This window comes from Bombus pascuorum, chromosome 9, assembly GCF_905332965.1.
Source record: "Bombus pascuorum chromosome 9, iyBomPasc1.1, whole genome shotgun sequence".
NCBI lineage: Eukaryota > Metazoa > Arthropoda > Insecta > Hymenoptera > Apidae > Bombus > Bombus pascuorum.
This window is the reverse complement of record NC_083496.1, coordinates 16,258,696-16,281,314: the sequence shown is the minus strand read 5'-3', so window position 1 is coordinate 16,281,314 and position 22,619 is coordinate 16,258,696. Positions and strand designations below refer to the sequence as shown.

At 34.2% G+C, this 22,619-nt stretch overlaps 3 protein-coding genes across 18 annotated transcripts in view; all 3 read right to left on the bottom strand.

Moving 5' to 3' along the window:
* Positions 1–786: 786 nt before the first annotated feature.
* LOC132911021 (steroidogenic acute regulatory protein-like) lies at positions 787–7,149 on the bottom strand. The gene is made up of 11 exons (XM_060967339.1): positions 6,858–7,149; positions 5,023–5,301; positions 4,827–4,907; positions 4,635–4,712; positions 4,484–4,537; positions 4,265–4,397; positions 3,960–4,177; positions 3,725–3,877; positions 3,542–3,646; positions 3,295–3,470; positions 787–3,220 (listed from the first exon to the last, which is right to left on the bottom strand). Exons 2-11 carry the CDS (start codon positions 5,263–5,265, stop codon positions 3,034–3,036), a joined length of 1,428 nt encoding a protein of 475 aa, XP_060823322.1. The 5' UTR covers positions 5,266–5,301; positions 6,858–7,149; the 3' UTR covers positions 787–3,033.
* A 431-nt stretch (positions 7,150–7,580) lies between these two features.
* On the bottom strand, positions 7,581–10,154 carry LOC132911024 (NAD kinase 2, mitochondrial-like). Of its 2 annotated transcripts, none has more exons than XM_060967343.1 (6): positions 9,992–10,154; positions 9,227–9,524; positions 8,799–9,122; positions 8,633–8,714; positions 8,296–8,557; positions 7,581–8,205 (listed from the first exon to the last, which is right to left on the bottom strand). In XM_060967343.1, the coding sequence occupies exons 1-6, from the start codon at positions 10,026–10,028 to the stop codon at positions 7,973–7,975; spliced, it is 1,236 nt and encodes a 411-aa protein (XP_060823326.1). In that variant the 5' UTR covers positions 10,029–10,154; the 3' UTR covers positions 7,581–7,972. The 2 variants fall into 2 exon arrangements, with proteins under 2 accessions (XP_060823326.1, XP_060823327.1); XM_060967344.1 differs by lacking the exon at positions 9,992–10,154 and adding an exon at positions 9,709–9,965.
* Positions 10,155–10,818: 664 nt separating this feature from the next.
* Positions 10,819–22,619, bottom strand: part of LOC132911009 (bromodomain adjacent to zinc finger domain protein 2B-like) — a 230,820-nt gene continuing 219,019 nt past the window's right edge. For 10 of the 15 annotated variants that reach the window (XM_060967281.1, XM_060967280.1, XM_060967287.1 and 7 more), the window contains 14 exons: positions 22,388–22,441; positions 21,169–21,367; positions 20,978–21,097; positions 19,850–20,423; positions 19,235–19,454; positions 18,400–19,141; positions 18,059–18,319; positions 17,463–17,961; positions 16,995–17,340; positions 15,989–16,110; positions 15,772–15,913; positions 15,533–15,663; positions 14,406–14,690; positions 10,819–14,198 (listed from right to left, as the gene is read on the bottom strand). In XM_060967281.1, the coding sequence (XP_060823264.1) occupies positions 14,021–14,198; positions 14,406–14,690; positions 15,533–15,663; positions 15,772–15,913; positions 15,989–16,110; positions 16,995–17,340; positions 17,463–17,961; positions 18,059–18,319; positions 18,400–19,141; positions 19,235–19,454; positions 19,850–20,423; positions 20,978–21,097; positions 21,169–21,367; positions 22,388–22,441 (3,873 nt within the window). In that variant the 3' untranslated portion in view covers positions 10,819–14,020. The remainder of the gene's footprint in view (positions 14,199–14,405; positions 14,691–15,532; positions 15,664–15,771; positions 15,914–15,988; positions 16,111–16,994; positions 17,341–17,462; positions 17,962–18,058; positions 18,320–18,399; positions 19,142–19,234; positions 19,455–19,849; positions 20,424–20,977; positions 21,098–21,168; positions 21,368–22,387; positions 22,442–22,619) is intronic. The other 5 variants (XM_060967288.1, XM_060967292.1, XM_060967294.1 and 2 more) reach the window with 2 other exon arrangements.

Here is a 22,619-nt window from a genome sequence, read left to right as displayed (position 1 = left end):
GGGATAGCGATAGCCAGTTATTGAGACATAGTTCGGCCACTTAACGTGACACTACTCTACATCTTCGCTCGCATTGATGTGTGCGCACTGTAATAACTTTTCTTGTTTTCTTACGGATAACTTTTCTTACGGATTATGTCTCAAGACGACAACAAAGTTTCGTTTACGAATTATTCATACGAGATCTTGGATCTTCGGTAAGTGTGATTTGCCACGTTATACTGCAATTTATATGTATCGTTGCTCCGCGAACTTGACTAAAGAGGGAACACTATTCAACTTTCGAACTTTAAGAGGGATAAAACTTTACGAGAGTATTAAAGATAACTTTTTCGGATAACGATAGATTTTGGTAAGCTGTAACATGAGATAACAGAATCTTATCTTTACATCCACTAGATACAGAATTTAAGCGTGACGGATATGGGATAAATACTTTGGTGTAGTGCGAATGCATACGTAGAGGGCATTGTTGTTTTTGGAACATTTGGAACTCGGGTATTTGAAAAGGATGAATTGATAACAAATAAACAAGTTAAGCAATTCAATTATAATATCAACTGCATTAATTCCGCGGAAATACCATGTCTTGCAATATCGACTGGCATGATACGCGGAAATTAATATAAATACGCGCCACGAATTATGCGATGAATTGCCATCACGAATTTATACTATAGATATGAACTTTAGTTGGGACTAAATCAAACATATAATTTAAAAAATTTTCTACATAAAACGTGATTGAAACAAGCTCTGGAAAAATTAAATGAATTATATGAAATCCTTTAGCGAAAGAAAGTTGCTACACTTTATTACTTCGGTACAATTAACGTTAATTCATATAGGCGATTTTCCTTATTTAGGCCAGTTTTATAAAATCAGATCAAACTCGACCACCAATTTAATCGTTATTTGTCCGTAAATATAATTCAGGCTCACAAACTTAGATATCAAACACACAACTAACTTCATTTGAATTAACTACAAGAATAAAAATGTGACTAGCGGAACATGAACTGTTATGTATATACATACAAATACATACGATTAAAAGTAACTATACAATAATCACGTTTATAGATTGTACAGTCATGTATTTGCAATAACATCTAGGATAAAAAATAAACTTTATTAGAAGTGGAAAATGTATCTCTTAACATTAAATGCTATAGTTTCATTGATATGATCTTCATTAGCGTCATGAATAAATTGATGTAACATAACTTTCTTCAAAGTTCCACTGTTTTAAAATGTACAATTTACTACGTTAATATATATATATAGATTATATTATATATATATTTTTTTTAAATTATATAATATATTATACATTATTAAATTTAAAAATATATATATAATATAACATAATGTAATAATAAAATAAAATAAAAAATATATAATATTTTAAATTATTTAATATATTATATATTATTATACGTATTATTACATATTACTAAATATATATATTTATATGATATAATGTAATAATAAGATAAAAAATATATAATAATATATATACATTATATAATATATATATATATGTTATATTATATATGTATATATATACATACACATACACACATACGTACTATATCATAAGCGCGTTCTCTGTGTATTTTTCATTCATAATTTATCAAATGCATTCTTTTACAATCTACATATATCTAGTGAATAAAATGAATTTTGTAAATAATAAAGAATACTACCTATGTAATTATCGAGAGATATAGGAAGAATAAAGTATACGAGAAACAGCTTTTAAAAATGAATCATGCTATTATGTAGTTTTTAAAAAATTATAATGATATGAAAATACTTTAAAAGATTTTGTTAAACATTCCATTACGTTTTTCATGTCAAATTACTTATATAACTATTTATTCTTTAACTTTTCCCTGATATTTTGCTGTTTTCCTTGTACATGCAATAAAGATAAACATAGTCAACCACATTCATGCATAAATCATGATTAAACGTGTATTGTAAATACAATTAATTGTCATGAAATATATAGGCAAATAAGAATTTGTATAAAGCACTATATATCTGTATATGTTCATATATTTACACTGCAATTTAATAAAAGTTTCAAGACTTAAAGTAATTAACTAAATGAATATTTCAAAATAATATTCTTATAACAAAAGTGACTTTACCTAGACATAATTTGCATTCGTCAAATAAAAATTAAAGATGCAAAGTAGAATTATCAAGACGAATAAAGCAGAAAATTAAAGGTTATAAATATCGTCAATATTTTAGACGATTTATAAATAAGATTAGATTTTGTTATGATAATGTCGCTTTTGAATAATTTGTAAACAAGTAATATAAGAGTTAAGTCATAATATATTAAAAAATAATTACAAAGCATGGGTGTCTGCCCAAGACGCATGTTTAATTTCTCTATTAATTTAAGATACAGGGTGTTGCCAAACTGGTGGTATAAGCTGAAAGGAAGTGAATGTACATAAAAAAATAAGTAGAAAATGTAAAGTGACATTTTTTCAACCTTGACTTTCTCGAAAACGAAACGTAATTCTTTTATTTTATATTATTTGTTTGTTCTATGTCTTCTTTCGCGCAGAATCACCTTCTTTCCTCTTATACCACTACTTCGATAACATCCTGTATAAATGTATCGAAAATAAGACATCAATCATTTTTTTAAACATATTTCATCTATAAAAAGTATCTCTTAGCTTTAATTTCTGATTAGGAAATACGAAATATGGAAAAAAGTCATTTACCGTCCTTTTGTCAGTCTGTCAATTCCACAAAACAAACATTCATAGATTCCTACACGTTTCATTTAGTTTGTACTAATGCATATGGAAAATATTGTAGGAAAATCATATTTGAATTGATTAACAATTACGTTACTCTCGGAACGTTAAAAATGCTATAAAAAAAAAAAAAAAAAAAAAAAAAACGAAATTCCTTCAATCAGAAGAATCCAGAAGATGATTATGAAAGACCGTGGTTTTCTGATCGAATATCGAAACGTACAATGTACTAAACGATTGATCCTTACGTGTCATCCATGTATTTCCTTACATAAGACATGAAATCTACCAATGCAGTAGACATTGATTTATCTACAACTTTTTGTGGAAGCCAGCCTTTCAAATTCGTATTAATTATCCACGTAAATCGACATCTACTCTCGTCATTAGGTAATTGTTCAGCTGCACAACAGCTTAGCTTGTTCTCGGCTCTTTAACAAAACGTTAGCACAAATAATTAGTTTTTGATATAGCACAATCTTAAAGATGTATCTAGCAATCTTACCTGACGACGTTACTGCGATTTGGTAATGACGTAAAAGGCACTGACATTCCACTATTTATATAATATTTGCCATATTGCACACGATGTCTTAAAATAACGAAATCACGAGCGCCAATAATGCCTCCTCCTTGGGCACTTGTGGCTTGATAAACAATATCTGTATTTCCATCAATGTCCTGATTGAGAAATCATAATTTATTATTTTAATAAATAAGTAAAAAATAAGACATAATAAAAAGGATGTTACCTGTAACTTTTTCGACTCTGTAACGAGTCTATTCCATGACGGTAATAATTCAACTTCGTCGAATAATCTGTTCACGAGTATACCAGCTGGAGCTTCAATAGTTCCCTTAAAAAATCGTATGAAATCAATTTCACAATAAAAAATCTCCAATATATATAAACTTAATATCCCATTTAAACTTACTACTATCTTTAATGTTTTCCCTTCCTTAGGACGGTTTATATAAAAGATAATATCACCATTTGACATTATATTTTGAATTTGCCAATCTTTAGATTGCAATAAATCGTGGCAAGTTTGTACTAATGCATTTGCTCTTCGTTTATAATCCTGTATCTATAAGTATTAAAGAATCGTTTAAAAAGGCTATTAAACATACTAATATCTTGCTAGGATTTATTATACAATTTTTGCTCACCATCTCTGTTGTGAGTTTTGGTAAAGACTTAGGTGGAAATACTTCAGTTGCTTTTGATAAGCCCCGAGTATTACCTGGTGTTCTACAACTTTCATCCTCGTGGTCAGAATGAGCTGGTGAATCCATAGGTGTAAAAAATGTACCAGGTTCGCTGGTATATTGGCGTGATTCCGAAACAACTCCTCGGAGGAGCGGTTCTCTTTCATTATCCGCAAAATCTAAAATCAGTTCGAAGATTCTGTTTACTACTGATACACAACATCCATCTTAATGTTCAATAATGAAGATAATTATAAATATCGTACTTCTAAACCAATTTCTGGCTTGTGTTTCCTGAGGTAACACACGAATATCAAAGAACCAAGCCTCCACCCAAGGCAATACAAAAGATGTAAGGATAAGAAGAACCTGAAATACTGGTTGATTGCATATCGACCACTAAAAATGAAAATAATAAAACAATAATAATAAACAATAAGAGTTATTATAAACATTTAATGCATAAACAAAGACTTGGCACTTACATCGAAAAGAAACACTTTAGCAATTAAGAAAGCACATGTCGTGGCAGTTGTCAACTGTAACAAATCACATAACGTTTCTTTTATACAATATCGTATATTACTATTTTACAATTAATCGCATTCTAATCGTTCACAAAATTACGATACTTACAGCTACGATAATACAATGATCCAAATGGAGCAGAGCATAGAAGAGCAACAACACGGTAAACCTGCAAATCGCTGCCATCTGAGAAGATGAAATCCTTAAATTCTCTGTTTTCGACGAAGTAAATGTCATTTTGGACATTATTCTTCGTTCTTTTTCGAGTAGTTATCGCCATATAATTACCATGATACTTACCACTATGTCGAAGAGTGAGGTTTTTATGTGATAATGGACTACTTGATTCATGAAGGCGGATTCCAAACTCTCACCGGCAATCTAAAAATACGTTTCAGGTAAGTTGATAATATTTCATGTATGTTTAAATGAACATAAATGAAAAAGCTATTTTTTCTCCAATTAAGAATTAGTTGCAGTAACATATGCAATTTACCATTGTACAAATGAGCCACATGAGGAAAGTAAGCAGGAGGTCGAAGGTGACGAAGAGGCAAAAGAAGCGTCTGACGTTGGACATCCTCCCGTTATGCATGGCACCCGCGATAAGATCCTCGCTAAGGATGATATCCGGAGTTCGCGTTACATTTTGCTGAGTGTACAAACTCCTGTGGGAGTTTATAGATTCACTCAGCAAGGTTTCTGCGGCCGCCCTAATTTGCCTCTCGTCTTCTGCCATTCTGCTACAGTATCTTTTGATATGCGCAACAATAACCTGAAAAATAAAATTTCCAACACGCGTTGGTATTCTTTAATCACGATTAACGTTTCAAGAATAATATATCTAATCAATACTATACCTACCGATTATTTGAGACTAATACTAAGAATTCTGCCATCATATAATATAACATGTTTATACGTTATATTTACGTTCGTTATTTCGCGTATTTATGCATTGTTAGACTATTGGTTTCTTTAAATTATCGAATGAAAAAGAGACTGTTTATAGATATATTTATATTGTAAAAATGTTTTAGTACACGACTTAGAACACTTTAAATCTATTGTGAGTAACTGGGTTTTATTGTTTGTTTTTGAAATGCGCTTCGATATAGATTGTGATTCCAGGAAACGTAATAACGCAATTTCCTTTATAAGATATCAAGTGATCGAATTGACATTCTGAAGAAATAAAAATTAAACTATCCTATAAGATAAAAGTTAATAAGTACTAATAATCATGGCAATTTTTGTTTCAACTTCACTTACATCTACAAGAAGCAAGTTCAGAATTATGTAGCTGAAAATTATATTTATAATCATTGATTTTCCTACAAGGACGCGATCATCGTGCACAAAGGCATCATCTAGTTCAATTATCACGAACATTATTTTTCTATTTTTATATACTCGTGTATATATACATAATTTCGATAGCAAAGAATTATTTATTTATTTAGATCGAAGTATTTACATTTCTCGGGTTCATTAGTACAAACAAATGAATATATATTCGCATCAACTGATATCGAGTTATATACATGTGTTGTCCAGTTACATACATTTTACTGAAGTCATTTTTTAGTTCATAAGCGATCACATAAAAGGAATCTATACTTACATGTTTTTTACAATGATCGAAATACAAAATAAATGAGAAATGTACGAATAAATTGGACTCATAAGAATTATATTTTCATATTGAAATACTGAAGACAGATCTGCTAAAAACTTTTTACTCTTATCCACTATCTTACAGAAATTTGTTCGATACTTATCACGATAACGATTTTATTTATCTTTAGATATTTGTTTGAGCATGTGTTTAAAAATTTTTTTGTTACATCTGATGAATCATATTTTTATGCCATTTTCTTCCAGAAATAGCTTTATTTTTTCACCAAGAAAATACACAAGTAAATTTTAAGGTTCGAAAATACATATACGAAATGCAACAGCTGATACGGTCGATGGCCTTACTAATGCCAAGAAAACATTTCCTCAAAATATACATAGAATCATGTTTATTGTATACATCGTACAAAGTCTCCTCCATGACTGTTTCCGTAATCACGAATAAAATGCTAATAACGAAGGACCTCTCCCGGTATATTCAGCTGAATTGACGTTAACGAAATATTTTAACCTCAAACTTTATGAAGAAGCGTTCAGACCGATAGTTTGAAGATAATTAACTTCTTTCCTCAGATTTTTTAATATAATACTACTTATAAAATTTTGTCTTGTATACCTCAATGAGTAGAGAATGTAAAAACTATATTGTTTCCATTAGAGTAAAAAAGAATCATGAATGAATGACTTGTTTACCGTTTAAGTCTTGTAGGTCCTCATAAATCCAATCGCATCAGTGAAGAATTAAGCGTCAACATATTCCACTCGCGTATCATTCCGAAGGAAAGAATTTCCAACGAAATATTTAATTTTAAACAGCACCACTAATGTTTCAAGTTTCGTTGTACAGAGATAAATGTTTGCAAATGTAGCAATTTATCTACATGAGTTGCACATAAATTTTTTACTACATAGACAACGGTGGCGCTATGTGATGGAGATGAATATAGTGACATCTTTCGATGCTTTTCTATAAGAAGAAGTTAATTTATATACGTATAAAAAAAAATATTTACTGAATATATTTTAATATTTAGATTAATATTTTTGTATTTGTAATTAGTACTAACATGAGCAGCACAGAATAGATCCAGAAGACTGTGTATTCTGCTGTCTCACATCTCGGGGATTCTATTGTCATTTCCAACATTACCGACACAATGTAAAACAAGATTAGAACACCGACGACATGCAATATTTTTTCGTGTCCCACGTTTTGGGCACTTGGACGTTTTGAAGATTTTTCTACTTAATAATTTAGTACTTAAAAGCATTAAGCAAAGGCTCTTTTAATTTGTCGTTCTAAATTAGACAATGTATCTTTGCATAGAAAGGGCGCACAATGGATTTAGTCTAGATGCACATGAACATTATAAAAGATAATTATACAAACTGAGCAAATAAACAATTGATTAGAACTTTTACATATAAACAATATTTTTGTTCCTTTATTCTTAAGAAATACAATTTCATAAAAATTCACTGATATTACATTTACATGAACATTACGTATATTGATTTTATTACTGCTATTCATTGGAATATGGTTTACATTAACTTATACATGTACATAATTATATTGCAGAATGCAAAGCATAATAAAATTATAGTAGTCTTTGAGAAATTGTACATATATATCAAATTAAATGCGGTTTATAAAATTCCAAAATATTCTGAGATATAAAAGTACAACTTTCACATACTGTGAAATCCTTGTTAATCTTCAATACATCAAAACTGTTGATACTTAAACTATTTCCCACCTTCTTAAATTAAATCAAAACTAGATTTTTATTCAAAATAAATACTTATCAATCTGGAAGGGTTAGCGCTCGTAAAGAATCTTCAGGATAAGTCTCCAATACTGCAGTAGTTCCAAAATTGAATGGTACTGCTATGCCACCATCAAGGACTAAACCAGCATCGTAACATTGTGATATTACTGTAAGTTTTTTACAAAATCCACGAGGTTGCAGACACTTTGGTGTAGGCCACATACTATTTACCATCATATCTCTTACAGAATAACACAATTTTAATTCCTCTAAAACACAAATATTATATTATATTAATATCAGATTATATATACATATTTTATTGCAACTCTTTTTACTTAATACAATATTATACTTACCCGCATGAAAAGGTAAACCAGCATTGAAAGTAGAAGAGATTTTTTCAATCTCTTCATTATCAATTTGTTTTTTATCTAAAAGGCTCAGTATTTCTTTTACTACTTGTGGACTAACAGTATTTATAGATCTATACCAAGATGTCGATCCTGTTCCTGTGCTAACACATAAACCAGAACTTCTTACCAAATGATATTTCTCTTCATTATTTAAATTTATAAGTAAATTACTTATTCTAGCAGAAAGTATTTCTGCTATAAATACCTAGATGTTTAAAAAAATGTTAAATTTAAATCCATAATTATTAAAAAATACATGATTTATTTGCGTATGACTTACTTCATTTAATGCCAACCAAGGCAAACGTCTTTTTTTTGGTAACTTATTTGATATTTCTTGCTTCAGATCTTGTGTGTAAAATCTGCAATAGTAAAACATTTTTGTAATGTATGATGTCTTCAAATTTGTTATATAAAAAGTGATTCTCTCTCTCTAAATTTATTACTTTTCTTCACCTACAACGCGACCTTTTTCATGCGTGTGGAAAGGAGGGTCCCAAATATTATCTCCCTTTATCGTCGTACGAATTCTTCGTCTCATTACTACGTTGTAATGACCTGCTTTTAGCATTTCGAAAATTTCAGGTATCCTTGTTGTATATTTCGGAGATAACATAAGATACCCCTCCGATCTTTCCGGAAACGAATTAATACCAATTATTGGTTTCTTGTCGTCGAATATCATATTTGACGCCAACAGAAACGTCCCATCGCCACCAATCGGAAGAATTAAATCAGCCCAAATAAAATTTGATCTGTCTAGATTTTCTCTTATAGAACATACATAAGCATAACAATCAGGATAAACACAGCGCTAGTTTAATAAATATTTAACTCAACAAAGGTTCATAAAATAAGAATTATGTATTTTTACCTATTTATTATTTTATATTCTATATTCAGTTTCTTCAAGACTTCAATCACTTGATTTTTTACATGTTTGGTTGCTATATGACTAGCTATCATTGCATCATAATCAGAACCCCTTTCCAATAATTTAAACTTTAATTGTTCGTCACTCAAGTTTGGTTCTCGTATTTTTTCAAAATGATATCGCGACAATTTTGCCACAATGAGCACTCGCTTCGGTACAAAGTTTGATTCATTTCGCAGGAATAACCTAAGATTATTGGAAGCATTGTACTTATGCGGTTGTAAAAATTGCACAGCTCCTAGAAAAATATAAAGCGTAAATTAAATTATCGGTTGATTTTTTAAAAACTTCAAAATAATAAATAATGAGGAATGACAACTGTATACATTTGTCATAGCAGTGTAACAAATGTATTTAAACAACCATCAAATATTTCATTTTGATTTTTATAAGAAATATCAAATTATATAACATTTACGTACATATTTTTTTATTGTTATGGCTTTATTTATTAGCTTCATGCGTAGAAAGTACATATTCGCAGTACTATTATATTTTAATGTATCCATTATTATTAATGAGACCATTGATTGACGGATGATTAATATCCAATTACTCTTGTGTTTGAAATCGTTCAAAATAAAATATATACTAAAGTTATTATTAGAATTTGTTTTTTGTTTTGCGAATTTTCATTGGAGCTTGTTGACATTACGTATCATCACCAATGGAATTAAACGCTACTGATAATGATAATTGACTTACTGGCAGATCTTCTTCGAAGATGGTTGAGAGTCGTCATCGCATGCTGCTTAAAAAATTGATATACGAAATGCGAACAAATAATACAAAACAAAGAAATATTAAGCACGTTAAAACGTTTTAACCTCTCTACTAGCACGAGCGGTAAATACTACACCTATAATGACATATACGCATATGGAGTTAACATACATATGCATACGGCAGTATGACAGGCCGTTTTATAGACTAGTACGGCAACCGCGGGAAATACGAATGCGTATAATATTTCTTTTCATTGATAAAATAATGGTTTATTAAATGTAGTGATTAATTAAAAGAAAAGTTACTACGCGTGAAAGTTAAAATTGCATAGTTAACACGTTGATGGTCAATTTTAAATATCCTGCCTATAGCACCGAAGCGCTATCACTTATTTTAAAATAATATATACCATAATATCATAATGTCCATACAATATGAACATATCCCAGTGAAAGCAAATTAGTTAAGTATCTTAGGTTGCATTTAGATTATTTTAGAATATTACTTTTATATTAAAAGTATTACAAATTTTACGATTATGACTTTTTTAAATTTAAATATATACTTGAACTGACCTCTATGTGCCACGTGCAATTGATAAGTTTAATATTTAACATGTTACAGAAGATGTATTAAAGAAAATGTTTTAATGAAAATGTATCAAAAGAAATGTATTAAAAAAAATTGGAAATGCTTCAATGTCTATTCATATCGATATAAAAAAGTCATTGAAGTAATAAGAGATAACTTAAAAAAACGTTTCCATTTCTAAACTCAAACATTTTGAAATAATTGAGAAAAAAAGATTTCACTGTACAGATACACGCTTCGCTTACACTTTATTAATTCATTTGCAATACATTAATTAAGTCTGTTTAAATAGCATCAAGGCTACCTACTGTATGCCTTCGTTTATACTATAGACAATCATCTAGCTTAAACACACACTCTGGCTTCCAATAATCTCTTTTTCTCGTTCTCTCACTCTCACACATTCCTTTTCTTTCGTTCTCTCTTCGCGTTCTCCTTTCTCATTTGCGCAGTTTTTAATTTCTCTTTAATCTGTTCCATTATCGATATCATTTATCGTTATTGTTATTACCATTGTCATTATCATTATACCATATAATATATCATAAGATCGACATTAAAAACTAAAATTCGTATAAAAAGCGTCGTTATTCATACTAACAATGTAACTGTACTATTTAAATAATAATTGAATCTTAAAAAATTATTTGTTCTTGTTATTGGTGGTGTATCTGAATGTATGAGATGTCTAATGCATCGACTATAATACGAGGGTGCAAGGCGTGCAGAAAGTGATGTACACACATGTTTCACGCATACGTTTACGTCGACTTGCATTCTAAGAACGTTTGGTAAGATCGCGAAATGCCCCGACAATGCGCTCACGTATCAAAATATATAACGTTGTATATTTTATATTATTTATCATTATGAAAACTAACGATCGTGTTAAAGAAGAAAAATACCGACATACGTACGTATATTGATTGATTTGCAAAAATAAAAAAATTAGTTGGGAAGTGATATATATAGATTGAATATAATCGTATTGACTGCAAATAAAATTAAAGAGTGATAATAAAAAGACGCGCGTTTTTACTCGTTACGATCTTACTGTTACCGATCGTTCTTAGACTATGTCAGGACGACGATACATCCATTTTGCGTATTCAGCCGCACCCTGCATATTTCGTTAATCGTCATTCACGTTGTAGTCGTTTTCACGCGGCATTTTATAATCTAGCTAATACTTTTACATACTACGAATGTTTAGCACATATCACTACGGCCGAACCACTTCTCTCTCTCTCTCGCTCGCTCTCTTTCTTTCTCTATTCTCTTTTTAACCTTTGTTATTACATAATTATCCGCTATTAAGAGCAATAATGTACATCAATTACATAAAAAACAAGATATCATTAATGTCCTTGTGTTAATCGTTTTATCGTCGTGCGATGGTCACATTTGCGAAGGTACCGCGGCTTATCTAATAAATCCAAGACTTACTACCGACACCATCATTCATACGTAGCATGTTCTTACATCGCCCTGTCGCACGATATCCGTTTCGAAACGTGTTTGGGTTGTTTCATCGTCCCGGGTACACTGCGTGTGAGATATTACATTATTGTAATCCTATCGAAAAGTCGATTATCGCTTAAAAAACTCGCGTTATTATTACGAACAATCAAACTCGAGGTCCTGTCGGAACTCGACGCGGATAAAATTCAACGACGCTTACATTTCACAGTGTAACGCTACGCACCATGTAGGATAAAACTGCTTTAATTTGTTAAAAAAAAAAAAAGGAGAAAAGAACGTGAACATGATAGTCCATTGCCTTGCTTTAAAATTTATAACTTTTGTCTTTCTTTGTTAAAAGCGACTGCCATTCAACGCATACAGTTGTACTTGTTCACTCTAAGGTAAATAGAATCTTTGATTCATATTGCTTTCATATATGATATTTGAATCCGAATGATATCAGTTGAGTTACTGGTAGCACTACCTTTAGCCATGCTAAATCAGATTTATTAAAACGTACTTAATTAACAAAAACCATTCACTTTCAGACTTTAACAGACTACATTTCCGAACGTTCATATATTTTATTTCATCCTATATCTTATAAGTTTAATTCTCTCTTGCAAATTACTTATCAAGTTTCGTTTGACATAGGTAAAGAGATTTACAATTCTTTTTATAAAAATTCACGTCGAATTTAATAACTCTTAATAGATACTCTATTTGTGTGCAATCATTCAATCAAATAAACGTCATTTCCGTTCACCCATGATTCAAACATAAATAAATAAGGTAGAAAGCGAATTAATAAAAAGAAAGGGACAAAGAATCCGTGGAATGGCATTAACTCCGTCCTTAATTGGAAGATTGACATCGTCATTCTGTTGTATATCTTACTGTACAGCAAATGTTACCCTTATCGTGCTGACGTTTTCGTGGGCAGAAGTGTTACGTGTATGTGTGTTGCATGTTCGTGTGACGTGACTATCTATATAGTATACATATACACTATATTCATATTTATACATTTATATTTATATTTATATATATTTATATATATATTTATATATACCTCTTCTTTTCACATTCATTACTTTGCAAAATATTTCTTTTGCCGACACGCCGGCACTAAGCCCGTATAATACAATCGCAAATTACATTCTTGTTCGCTTAGGCAAAAATTTACTCGTTTTATTCAGTAAGTACAGTGACCATCTGCATTGTGTTTCATTTCTACTCGGGGAGCAGGGAGTTTGGAGGCTTCGAACGAGTAGATGCGTTCCCATACATGGGTGTGTTTAGTCGCGCCGATCTTAAGAAGCTCCGAATCACAAAATGTAATCTATATCGTAAAGTCTCTGTCACGGCTTCCGGCCATAATAAGTTTTATAACTTCTCTCATGATCCTACTAACAATCCTTATGTTGTTCGTTAAACGTAACTTGAGTTTCGTTCAGCAGAGGCATCTCGACGAATATATATATATATATAATTCTTGCAACATCGCGGTTTTTTTTTTTTTTCTTTAGTTCGCCGTTGATGCTACAGAAAGGGGAAGTACGAGCCGTTAAAGACGTTCGTCACCATTAGATTAGTTTCGAGTATTAAGGTATGTGTGTACTTAGAACGAGAGAAGCAGCCACGCGAGCGTCGATTACGGGTGAGTAACGAGTACATAAGATGAGGAGAGGCGAATGTGTAACACGTACGTAACGCGACGCATACGAAGATGTACCCGTATTCGTGGACTTCCTATTACTGTTTTTGTTTTCTCTCTATTAGTATTAAAGTTGTTCGGTCAGCCGCTAGAACGAGGCCGACGGAGCACAGAGAAAACAGAACTCGCCGTTAGTCTCTTGGACGATTCCTAATGATACTCTATGTCGAGGGATCTATCCTCTAGTAGTAGAAGTGGGCAAAACTGTTGCAGGTGTTGCGAGAGCGAACCGAGCCTCAGCTATGCGTTTGTGGGTGTGGAGGTGGTGCGCCAGTAATCTCGGTCCAACGCATTTCGAAGAAACTGCGCATCCCGTGTCCAGCCTTCCCCACGGGACTGTCATCCTCGTTGAATACCTCGCAGTTGATGAACATCTGTCTGACATCGGCGCAAAACTCATCGCGAGACTTGTACCTGTATCGAGAAGCACTCTTTGGAACATATTCGGCAATTTTCCAATTTGTTCGGATTGAAGCTGACGATCACGTTAGAGCTTTTTTCTAGAGATCTTAGGTGAACTGTTTACTTTTTTTTTTTTTTTTTTATGTTTAGGGAAAGAGGCATTTCTAAATAGAGAGTACGTTCAATTAACTAGTAGTCGTTGGTACGCGTGTAACTTACACGGAGTCCTGCAATTTCTTCTTGATCGTACTGAGATCCATGGGTGTTTTAATAATTTTCTTGTAGGTAGGAAACTGTTTGGTGTTCACCGGCAAGAGGAACGGCCAGGCCTCGTCCTGTTGCTCCAACTGTTCGAGTAGCACCTTACAAGGAGCCAACTCTCGTTGCTGTTTCTTCGTGAGCGTCCTATTGTTTCCCTCCTTCCGTGGCGAAGCAGTTGGGGTTGCCGGTTCCGATGAACTGACGTCCTCTACGTGTGTGTTCGATGCCGTTGACGGCGTTGGACTGCGACGCAAAACAACAGAAATTATTTGCACGTTTATCTTTCTCGTTTGCAGGAGGTTTTTCCGTCATAAAAGCCTCTGGACGAATGCATTAAGACTCGAGCGTGTTTTTTCTGCTTGAGACGGGTACGTTGTTCTCGATGGAACATTTCGTCTTTCTGACTCTTTGTCTTTCTTTTTTATTCGGTCTCCCTTTTTTCTCTCTCGCCGTTTTTTTGCCCTTCTATGGTTTATTATTATTATTATTATTATTATTATTGTTATTATTATTATATTATTATTATTATTATTGTTATTATTATTGTTATTATTATTATTATACATTTTCGAGTAATCATAGAACCTGAAGGCAGCACTACCGTTACGACGAATTTTCTAAGAAAATACCCATCCCATACTTGATGATCGTAACACGCTGTACAAAGTACAGGGTGTCCCCCGACGAGAAGGGACCTGACGCTATGGTATATTCACAGGGTATCGATGATTGCTTTTTAGTTAGTAGAAGAACAACATTAACTACGATTAACCTATCGTGGAACACCCTGTATGGAGTAAATACTTCTTTACAACAATAACTTTCGACGAGTATGTACGATACGAGTCGAGGATGTAAGTCGGTATAATCGCATGAGAGCAGTGTATACTTTCTATGTTCGTTCGTTTTAAAGCAGTTTTTTTGTTTCATATTCGATCGGAAATTGTTTGTTTATCGTATACGTTCGCTGAACAATGTTATAATTATTGAGTCATGGTTTCGTAGCTGTTTTCCCTACTGTATACTTCGTATGAAACGTTGTTAAATCAGCGAGTTGACAATGTTTGGTTTTTTAACGTAATCACCTAGCTGGTGGATGATCAGAACTTTCGCTTTCTCTGGTGCCTGCCCCTTTGGTATGACTCCTTCGACTACTATTTCTCTTCTTTGGTTGTTTACTGTGGCAATTAGAACAATACCATTTACCCCTTGGCATCTGAAAATATCAAGTATACACGTGAATCAAGCAGATAAAGATATTTTATTCAAGGAAAGCCTCAATACATTCTATGGTTTGTAAACAATAGAGAAAATAATTTCTTACTTTTGGCATAACAGGATTGTGGCAGTCAGTGTGATAAGCCCGTGGACAGAGTTCACATAGCACTAAATTTTTACCAACCCTCTTTCCACATACCAAACAGTTTCGTTCCCCTGTAGCTTTGTTCATGCATTCGTGACAATACCTAAGACATTTACAATCGTTTAATTACAAAACGAGTTTTTACTATTTCTTGTACGTTTAAGATACAATTTCTTACCAGTCACCATCAGGAATGTTTTCCATTTTTGGACGGAAACAATAAGTATGATAGCCGCGGTCACAACCATCACACAGTAATAGTTTGTCTTCGTTATCTCCGCTATGACAGAACTGACAATTCTGTAACAGAAAAAGAAAATTTTCCAATTTAAAATGTTAAAACACATTGTTCGGGGTGAATTAATTTTAATGTTTCAGCGTTTTATTATTCAAGCATTTAAAGCTAAACCCCATGGATGCAATAAATGTTAATAAGCAAAGAATACAATAAACAAGTGGGATAAATCAACATTCAGGGATATTTAATTAAAGAAATTAGAGTGAAGCATTTTAATTCCGTTCGCGTCGTGCATATCGTCATTGTTATAATTTAGTATGTGATTAAGATTGAGTATAAATGGCGAGTCGGGATAAAAGAATAATAAATATATTTCGATGCTTAGATTATGCATATAGTATAAAATCGTTATAACTAAACATCGAAGCTACTCTACAAAAGGAAAAATATGAAGCAATAAAGGAAAAACTGAGTAGATGATAAGCGGCATATTTTCTTGCATGCTACCGTTACGTTAGACTCCAACCACCATTAAACTTATTAACGTATTACTCATTTTTCAAATTATAGCAATTTAAAGTAACATAGTTTGTAAGTTTAGAATTGATAAAATACCAAACTATTTCAAATAACAATGATGAAAGCATATCAAATAATTTAATTTCTCTACGTTTGATTTTTCGCTAATTTACAACTATGGCTGCCGCATTATTCGCACTTATAAAAATTACCATTGATTCGTATTAAACTTCCTTACAATATTGTATATAAATATATATATATTATTGGAAAATACCACGGTAAGAGCATTTCGTTTGATTGAACGTTTACCAATCATCATCGAAAGCGATAATGTTCTCTGTGGTTCACTGTGCAAGGAAGGACGAAAGAGTCACGCAGGAAGTAAAAAGGATACTTTGGTTAGTAAGTTAGTGCGAATACCCACAGAGGCCTGAGAAGTAGTCAATAGCTGATTGTATTGAGTGGTAGCTTTGAGTGAGACGCAGCGGTTTCGTAGCTTGACGCAGACCGAGTTTCTAGCTGGTGTTAGACTCACAGCCTTCATGATGCTCTTGTCCCAAGCGATGCTGGCCTCCAACATATAAAGCGCCATGGCGAGCTGAGCGGACGTGTGTGCTCGAGCCGTTGCTTCTCGCCAGTTGTTCAGCCCTCTTGGAGTTGTTTCTTCTTGAGGTATCGGGGTCTGATTGCTCTGATCCGAATTATTCGAATTTGCGTTCGCAGCGGCCGCTTGTTCTGCCTTTAAGGCCGCTAGATTTGGATCTCCAGTACTATAATTTAAAATGAAACATTTAAATTTGAAATACAGACAGAAAAACATTTAAAGTTTAGAATAATATTGAACTAAAATAACTAGGATATGTAAGGCCTAAATACTAGTAGATAGTCTTACCAAACGCCTAACGGTGGTTTTAAGTATCTCCTTTCAATAGCTGCTTCCAGGGATAGTAACCTTTGTCGAGCTTGTTCAACCGCGCTAATTTTCTCCATTTCGTTCAGTTTTTCAATTTCTTCCGCTTCTTCGGTTCCTGCTCGTGGAGGTAACTTCCAGCCTTTGATCTGCATGCTGGCATTTGCGACTTTATCTTCTAGAGCCTCGACTTGTTCCAAAAGCTGCGCATCTACCCGTAATGCGACTTGTTCACTCCAGTCAGCCGGGTTGTCTGGTTTTGGAATCGGTGTGTCAGGTTCATCTGGTGTCGCTTGAAGTTCGGTAGCAGTCAGGTTACCAGGGTCTACGTTGATCTTGCCCGTAACAGCTAGGAAAGATTCCATGGTCGCCCACGTTGTACGTTTTAGTTCCTTCTCGCGAACACCGCGAGAATGAAGGTGCTCCAATAGTTCTTGAAACGTGTCTACGTCCGTTATTCTCCACCAACCATATCTCAAATCTAAATATGAACGAAGAGAGACGTTAGTCTTAAGAATTTATCTTAAACGTAACTTTTAGCTAGTCTTTCAGCTAGAGTTCTAGCATATGCTACTCACCTTTTGGTACTGGTTTGGCTTCTCCAGGGGGTGGCAAACCATGCACTTTCAAATACTCAAGTTGCGCTGCTTCGTCTTGAGTCAAAATCAAAGGAGCTGGACTGTCACACCTGTCGTAATTTGGACTAGCCGGCGGAGGGAACACTGGTATTCTCAGTTCGGTTGGTTCGGCTATTCCAAATATTTGCTTGGTACTTGGTCCTGGAGTATCGCAAGTCTCGCGAGGTAAAATCGAGAACCAATTGGATTCGTTGCTATTATCTGGAATTATTAGCGTAAAGCATATTAATAAAACGTCTTTAATAATACTTTAAATCTACAGTAAATGGAGACAATCTTACTAGATATAAAGGTGCCGTTTAACTCTTTTCCATTATGAAGATTGTTAACATGGTTGAACTTATCACCGTTTGGAATTGTTTCGACGATTTTATCTTCCATTATCTTCAACGCTGGTTTCATGTCTTCATCTGCTTCGTCGTTCTCCTTCTTCGTCTCTTCTTTGATATCGGCATCCATACTAACTATCTCTGTTTCTTGTTTAATCTCTTCAGACGTGACGTTGGTCTTCGCATCGGTCATCGAATTATCCAAATCGTTCTTTTTCTCTTCCTTCATGTTCGCCAAATTCTCGCAGTTTTGCATAGGTTCTTTCTTGCAATTAACATCGTCCATTTCAGATTTCGTTTTGTCCGCCAAAGGCTTGACGTCGGCCTCTTGCTCGCTCGAATTGAATTTCTTCTCCTTCTTTACGTCGTTAGGAGCTTCGTTCTCGCGATTCTCGACTTTGGTGTCCTCCTGCTTCGTTTCTGACTTTTCCTCCATCGACACGTTTTTGTACTTTTCGTCTAGTTCAGCCTGCAACTCTAGAATTTCTGGTTCGGCGCTTTCCATAGCTTCGACGAAGATGCCACCAGCGCATGCCAGCTCCCAGTATCTTCTCCAGTATCTGTCTTGCCCAAATATATGTGCTCGTAGCTGTTTCGAGGAGCTGTTCAATTTCTGCAACTGTTCTTCTGACTGTTTCAACAGTTTATCCAATTTCTTACCCAGCTCTTCGCCGGACAGATTTTTGTCCTCCTCCTAAGTCACGCACAAGAGAATTAAACCATCTTTCAGAATAGAGCAATCAACTGTATTTTATAAAATTGTAATTTATTGAACTATATAATTTACCTCCTCGGGCTGAGTTCCTTCGCTCTCATTCTCGGACATGTCCTCAACCTCGTCTTCGTGATGAATTTCATCGGGAGTGGGTGTCGTCCCCACTGCTGTCGACGTCGTGTTACCTTCCTCGTCAACCTCTTTCTTCTCGATCGTAATAGTATCTCCAGTTTTGTTAACGATTACGCCAACTGCTTCCATTCGAACCTTTCGACTATGCAACTGCCTCAATCTACGAAAAAAATGGAAAAGAATCAATCATTATCTCAAAGGTACGCAGTATCTGGACACTTTCTTACCTTTAACCAAATGTATTTTAATTATAAGATTACATGATCACTATCGTGATTACATAGTAGTATCATTATTGTAATAATATCATTGATCTGATCAAATGTTTTCTAACAGGTAACATAAATTTATAGTCTAACGATTCCTTGGAAAATTAATAAGTGTTGCTTCTAACTAATAATTTATCATTAATTTATATACGTTGGAAAAATTCAAAGCAAAGTGACTATAAAGCGACCAAATTATCTGAATATTTAAGATAGCATAAATTACATAAAAGTGTAGCAACACCAAGTGATAGTATACATCAAAGTATTGCCATAAAAGAATGCTTACTTCCTAATTTTTGTATCCAACACAAATCTCTCTTTCCTCAATTGAGCCACCGTCTCCAAGCTACCCTCGATCTGTCTGATCACAGCCTTGTTCTGCAATAGCTCGTTGCAGAGAAACGCGAGCATCTGCGCCTTATGCGTGGGATTCAAGGCCAGGAACGGTTTGTCCCTCAGCCTCTCGGACATCTTCCATGTTTCGTTGTTGTGCAAGTGTTCGTAGAATTGGGCGTTCTTGCCTGAACAGGTCGAGGCATAGTCACCGCCATTCTGATGATGATCTGCGAATTTCTTATCGCGTTCCCGTTCCAGACATACTCCTGTCAAAGCCTTCACTTCTCCTGTCGCGTTCGCGTATAAGTAGATTCGTAAGACTTCGCTGATGTTAGCGTGCGTTATATCAGCTTGACGTAAACTTTGACCAAGGCCGGTTGTGTGTCTTGCTGGTTGAGGGATTCCTGGATCCTCGATCGCGCATACTAACAGATGTGTCATCACGGAAAGGAGTTCCTCCTCAGCTTCCTCGTCATTTAGCAGCGCAAGTTGAAGGCTTTTTAGGCTTGGGAGCGATTCCATATCTGAGTGAGTGAAGATTATATGATCAATAAATTTGAATACAATTATGTGCGATTAATACTCACGAATAAAAGATTGCCAATGATTTCGATCAGTAATGCTTCAACCATTCATCTACTTCTAACTTTAGAATTGTCTAAAATCTTGTTCGATGCACAATTCAAAGTGATCATCGATAATAAGGGAAAAATTGATTCATTCTCCTATTCTAAAGCTCCAAAAGTAGAATGGAACGACTTATATGTATGCAAATTTTGAAAGACGTGGAAGCGATGTCTTTGGTTGATCTAATATTAGAACTAACGAAGATTAAAGTATAAAACTTGTAACCAAAGAAGAGAAATTTATCTACATATTTTGTGACCAATCATTTTGTGAATTAGTCGTTTGATCAGCCCGAAAGTTCTAGCGTCAGGAACAAATTGTTCAGTATACTGAAGAAGTATAGTGAAGAAGGAAGCAAAGTAACGGAAGTTTACGTGGTAAACGAATAATCAATTTGAGAAAAATGATGGCAAATCAAAGACCACCATAACCAATAAACAATGAAACCCACCGAAGCCTAAAGTCTCGCCGAAATTATGCAGAAATTCGAACACCATCACGATGTCTGCGAACGCCTGACCGGACAGCTTGAGACCAGGTAGTCGTTTCAATTCTGGCAGTGGTCTGTGATCTGAAAACAGAGAAATACCTTGTGTCACAGAAACTCTATAATCGAGGAGCAAAAGCTTGGCAGAGACGTACCTGTTAGCTCCATGTCCTCGACAGGCTTTCTGATCTGTTCGATCAGTTCCATCTCAACCTTCCTCTGTTCAGCTCGCTTCTCCTTAGTCGCTATTCTCTCGGCTCTCGCCTCTAACCGTTTCTTCTCTCTTTCCTCCATTTTTCGTCGATTTTCCAACGCTCGAACCAACGCCATGTGTTGTCTCCTTCGTTCTCTCTCCTAAGGTATTCAAGAAAAGGAATTTAACGGAGGAAAGATATAAAATAGAACAGAGAGCGTCCCATGCAGAGAAAATTGTTCTTAAAAGATCTCGTTAGAAGCACAACGCACGGACTACGGCAAACTCTATAACCGTTTCCAAAGATACTGGTTTCAGAGAAAGCTACAAACTCGATAGTGGCAATTCGACCTTTGGTTTTGTTCAAAAATACCGTGCACAAAACTCTTCTTTTACCCAACCACACAGTTCGATATTTCGACTACTATTTTTCGAATGATCACTGCGCTTTGATGTCCACACAGCGTTCTATTTACTAGTAATATTTCTTTTCTATTTTTCTACATATTTTATTCGTTATTTTGTTATTATTAGGTGAGATGCAAGCATCTGAATTTTATATCGATATGAACGAAGCGAGAAAGAAGCGTCTTAGGATGCAAAATGACTGATATCACGGAGACGAGGTATAAACATCGTTACCGAGGGACTGGTTAGTGAACGTGGATCTCTCGAAAAGCATTAGTGTCGTTCGCGTGGCGAAATTATTTTTCAAATACGATTTCAATCATCGATAACTCGTGGCAGATGTAAGATTCTCGACGAGAATCCGACGAGTCTGGGAGTGCAGATTAATTTCAACTAGCGATGCACAAGTGAACCTGATAACTTTGAACTCGTCAGCCGGTCTAACTTTCAGCTACTCATCGTTTAGCGATCTATCGATTCGATCTTACCATATAATTTGCCATAATTAAGCTCGGTAAAATGATAATAAAGCGAGAATTCAATTTAAATAATAAGGCTATCTATCTGCAAATTTGACAAATTATTGGCGTACGAAGAGGTATTGTGTATGAATCAGGAATTAATCGATCGATTGTCGGACTAAGGATCAACGAGGATTTACTTTTCATTCCCTCGTTTTGTCACGTAGACAGTGACGAGTTTAAAGTTGGTGAAAATTCGATTTGTTCCATTTTAAGAAAGTCGTTTTAAACTAGATTGGGTATGAGACATACCAGCTCGACGGTGTAGAGCATCTCGCGCTGCTTGGTGAGCTCCTGCATGTACATCTGCGGCACAAAACATATCCACAGTCCACCAGTGCTCAAACTAACTTTACGCGCTCACAATTAACAGTACATCTCGGTTTCTTTGACGCGTCTTGCAATCACGTTGCAAAATTAAATCTCTAATGAGAAACAAATCTTCAAGTGGCTTTTTAAGAATTGCTTTTCAAAATCATATAAA

Coding starts and splice junctions, on each gene's coding strand:
- LOC132911021 (XM_060967339.1), bottom strand. CDS start 5,265: ATGGCAGAAGACGAGAGGCAAATTAGGGCGGCCGCAGAAACCTTGCTG. Junction 4,538..4,634: donor ATCATTGTATTATCGTAGCT/GTAAGTATCGTA, acceptor GATTTGTTACAG/TTGACAACTGCCACGACATG. Junction 3,878..3,959: donor CAAAACTCACAACAGAGATG/GTGAGCAAAAAT, acceptor TAATACTTATAG/ATACAGGATTATAAACGAAG.
- LOC132911024 (XM_060967343.1), bottom strand. CDS start 10,028: ATGACGACTCTCAACCATCTTCGAAGAAGATCTGCCA. Junction 9,525..9,991: donor TCTTCGAAGAAGATCTGCCA/GTAAGTCAATTA, acceptor ATATTTTTCTAG/GAGCTGTGCAATTTTTACAA. Junction 8,206..8,295: donor TGGTTTACCTTTTCATGCGG/GTAAGTATAATA, acceptor TTTGTGTTTTAG/AGGAATTAAAATTGTGTTAT.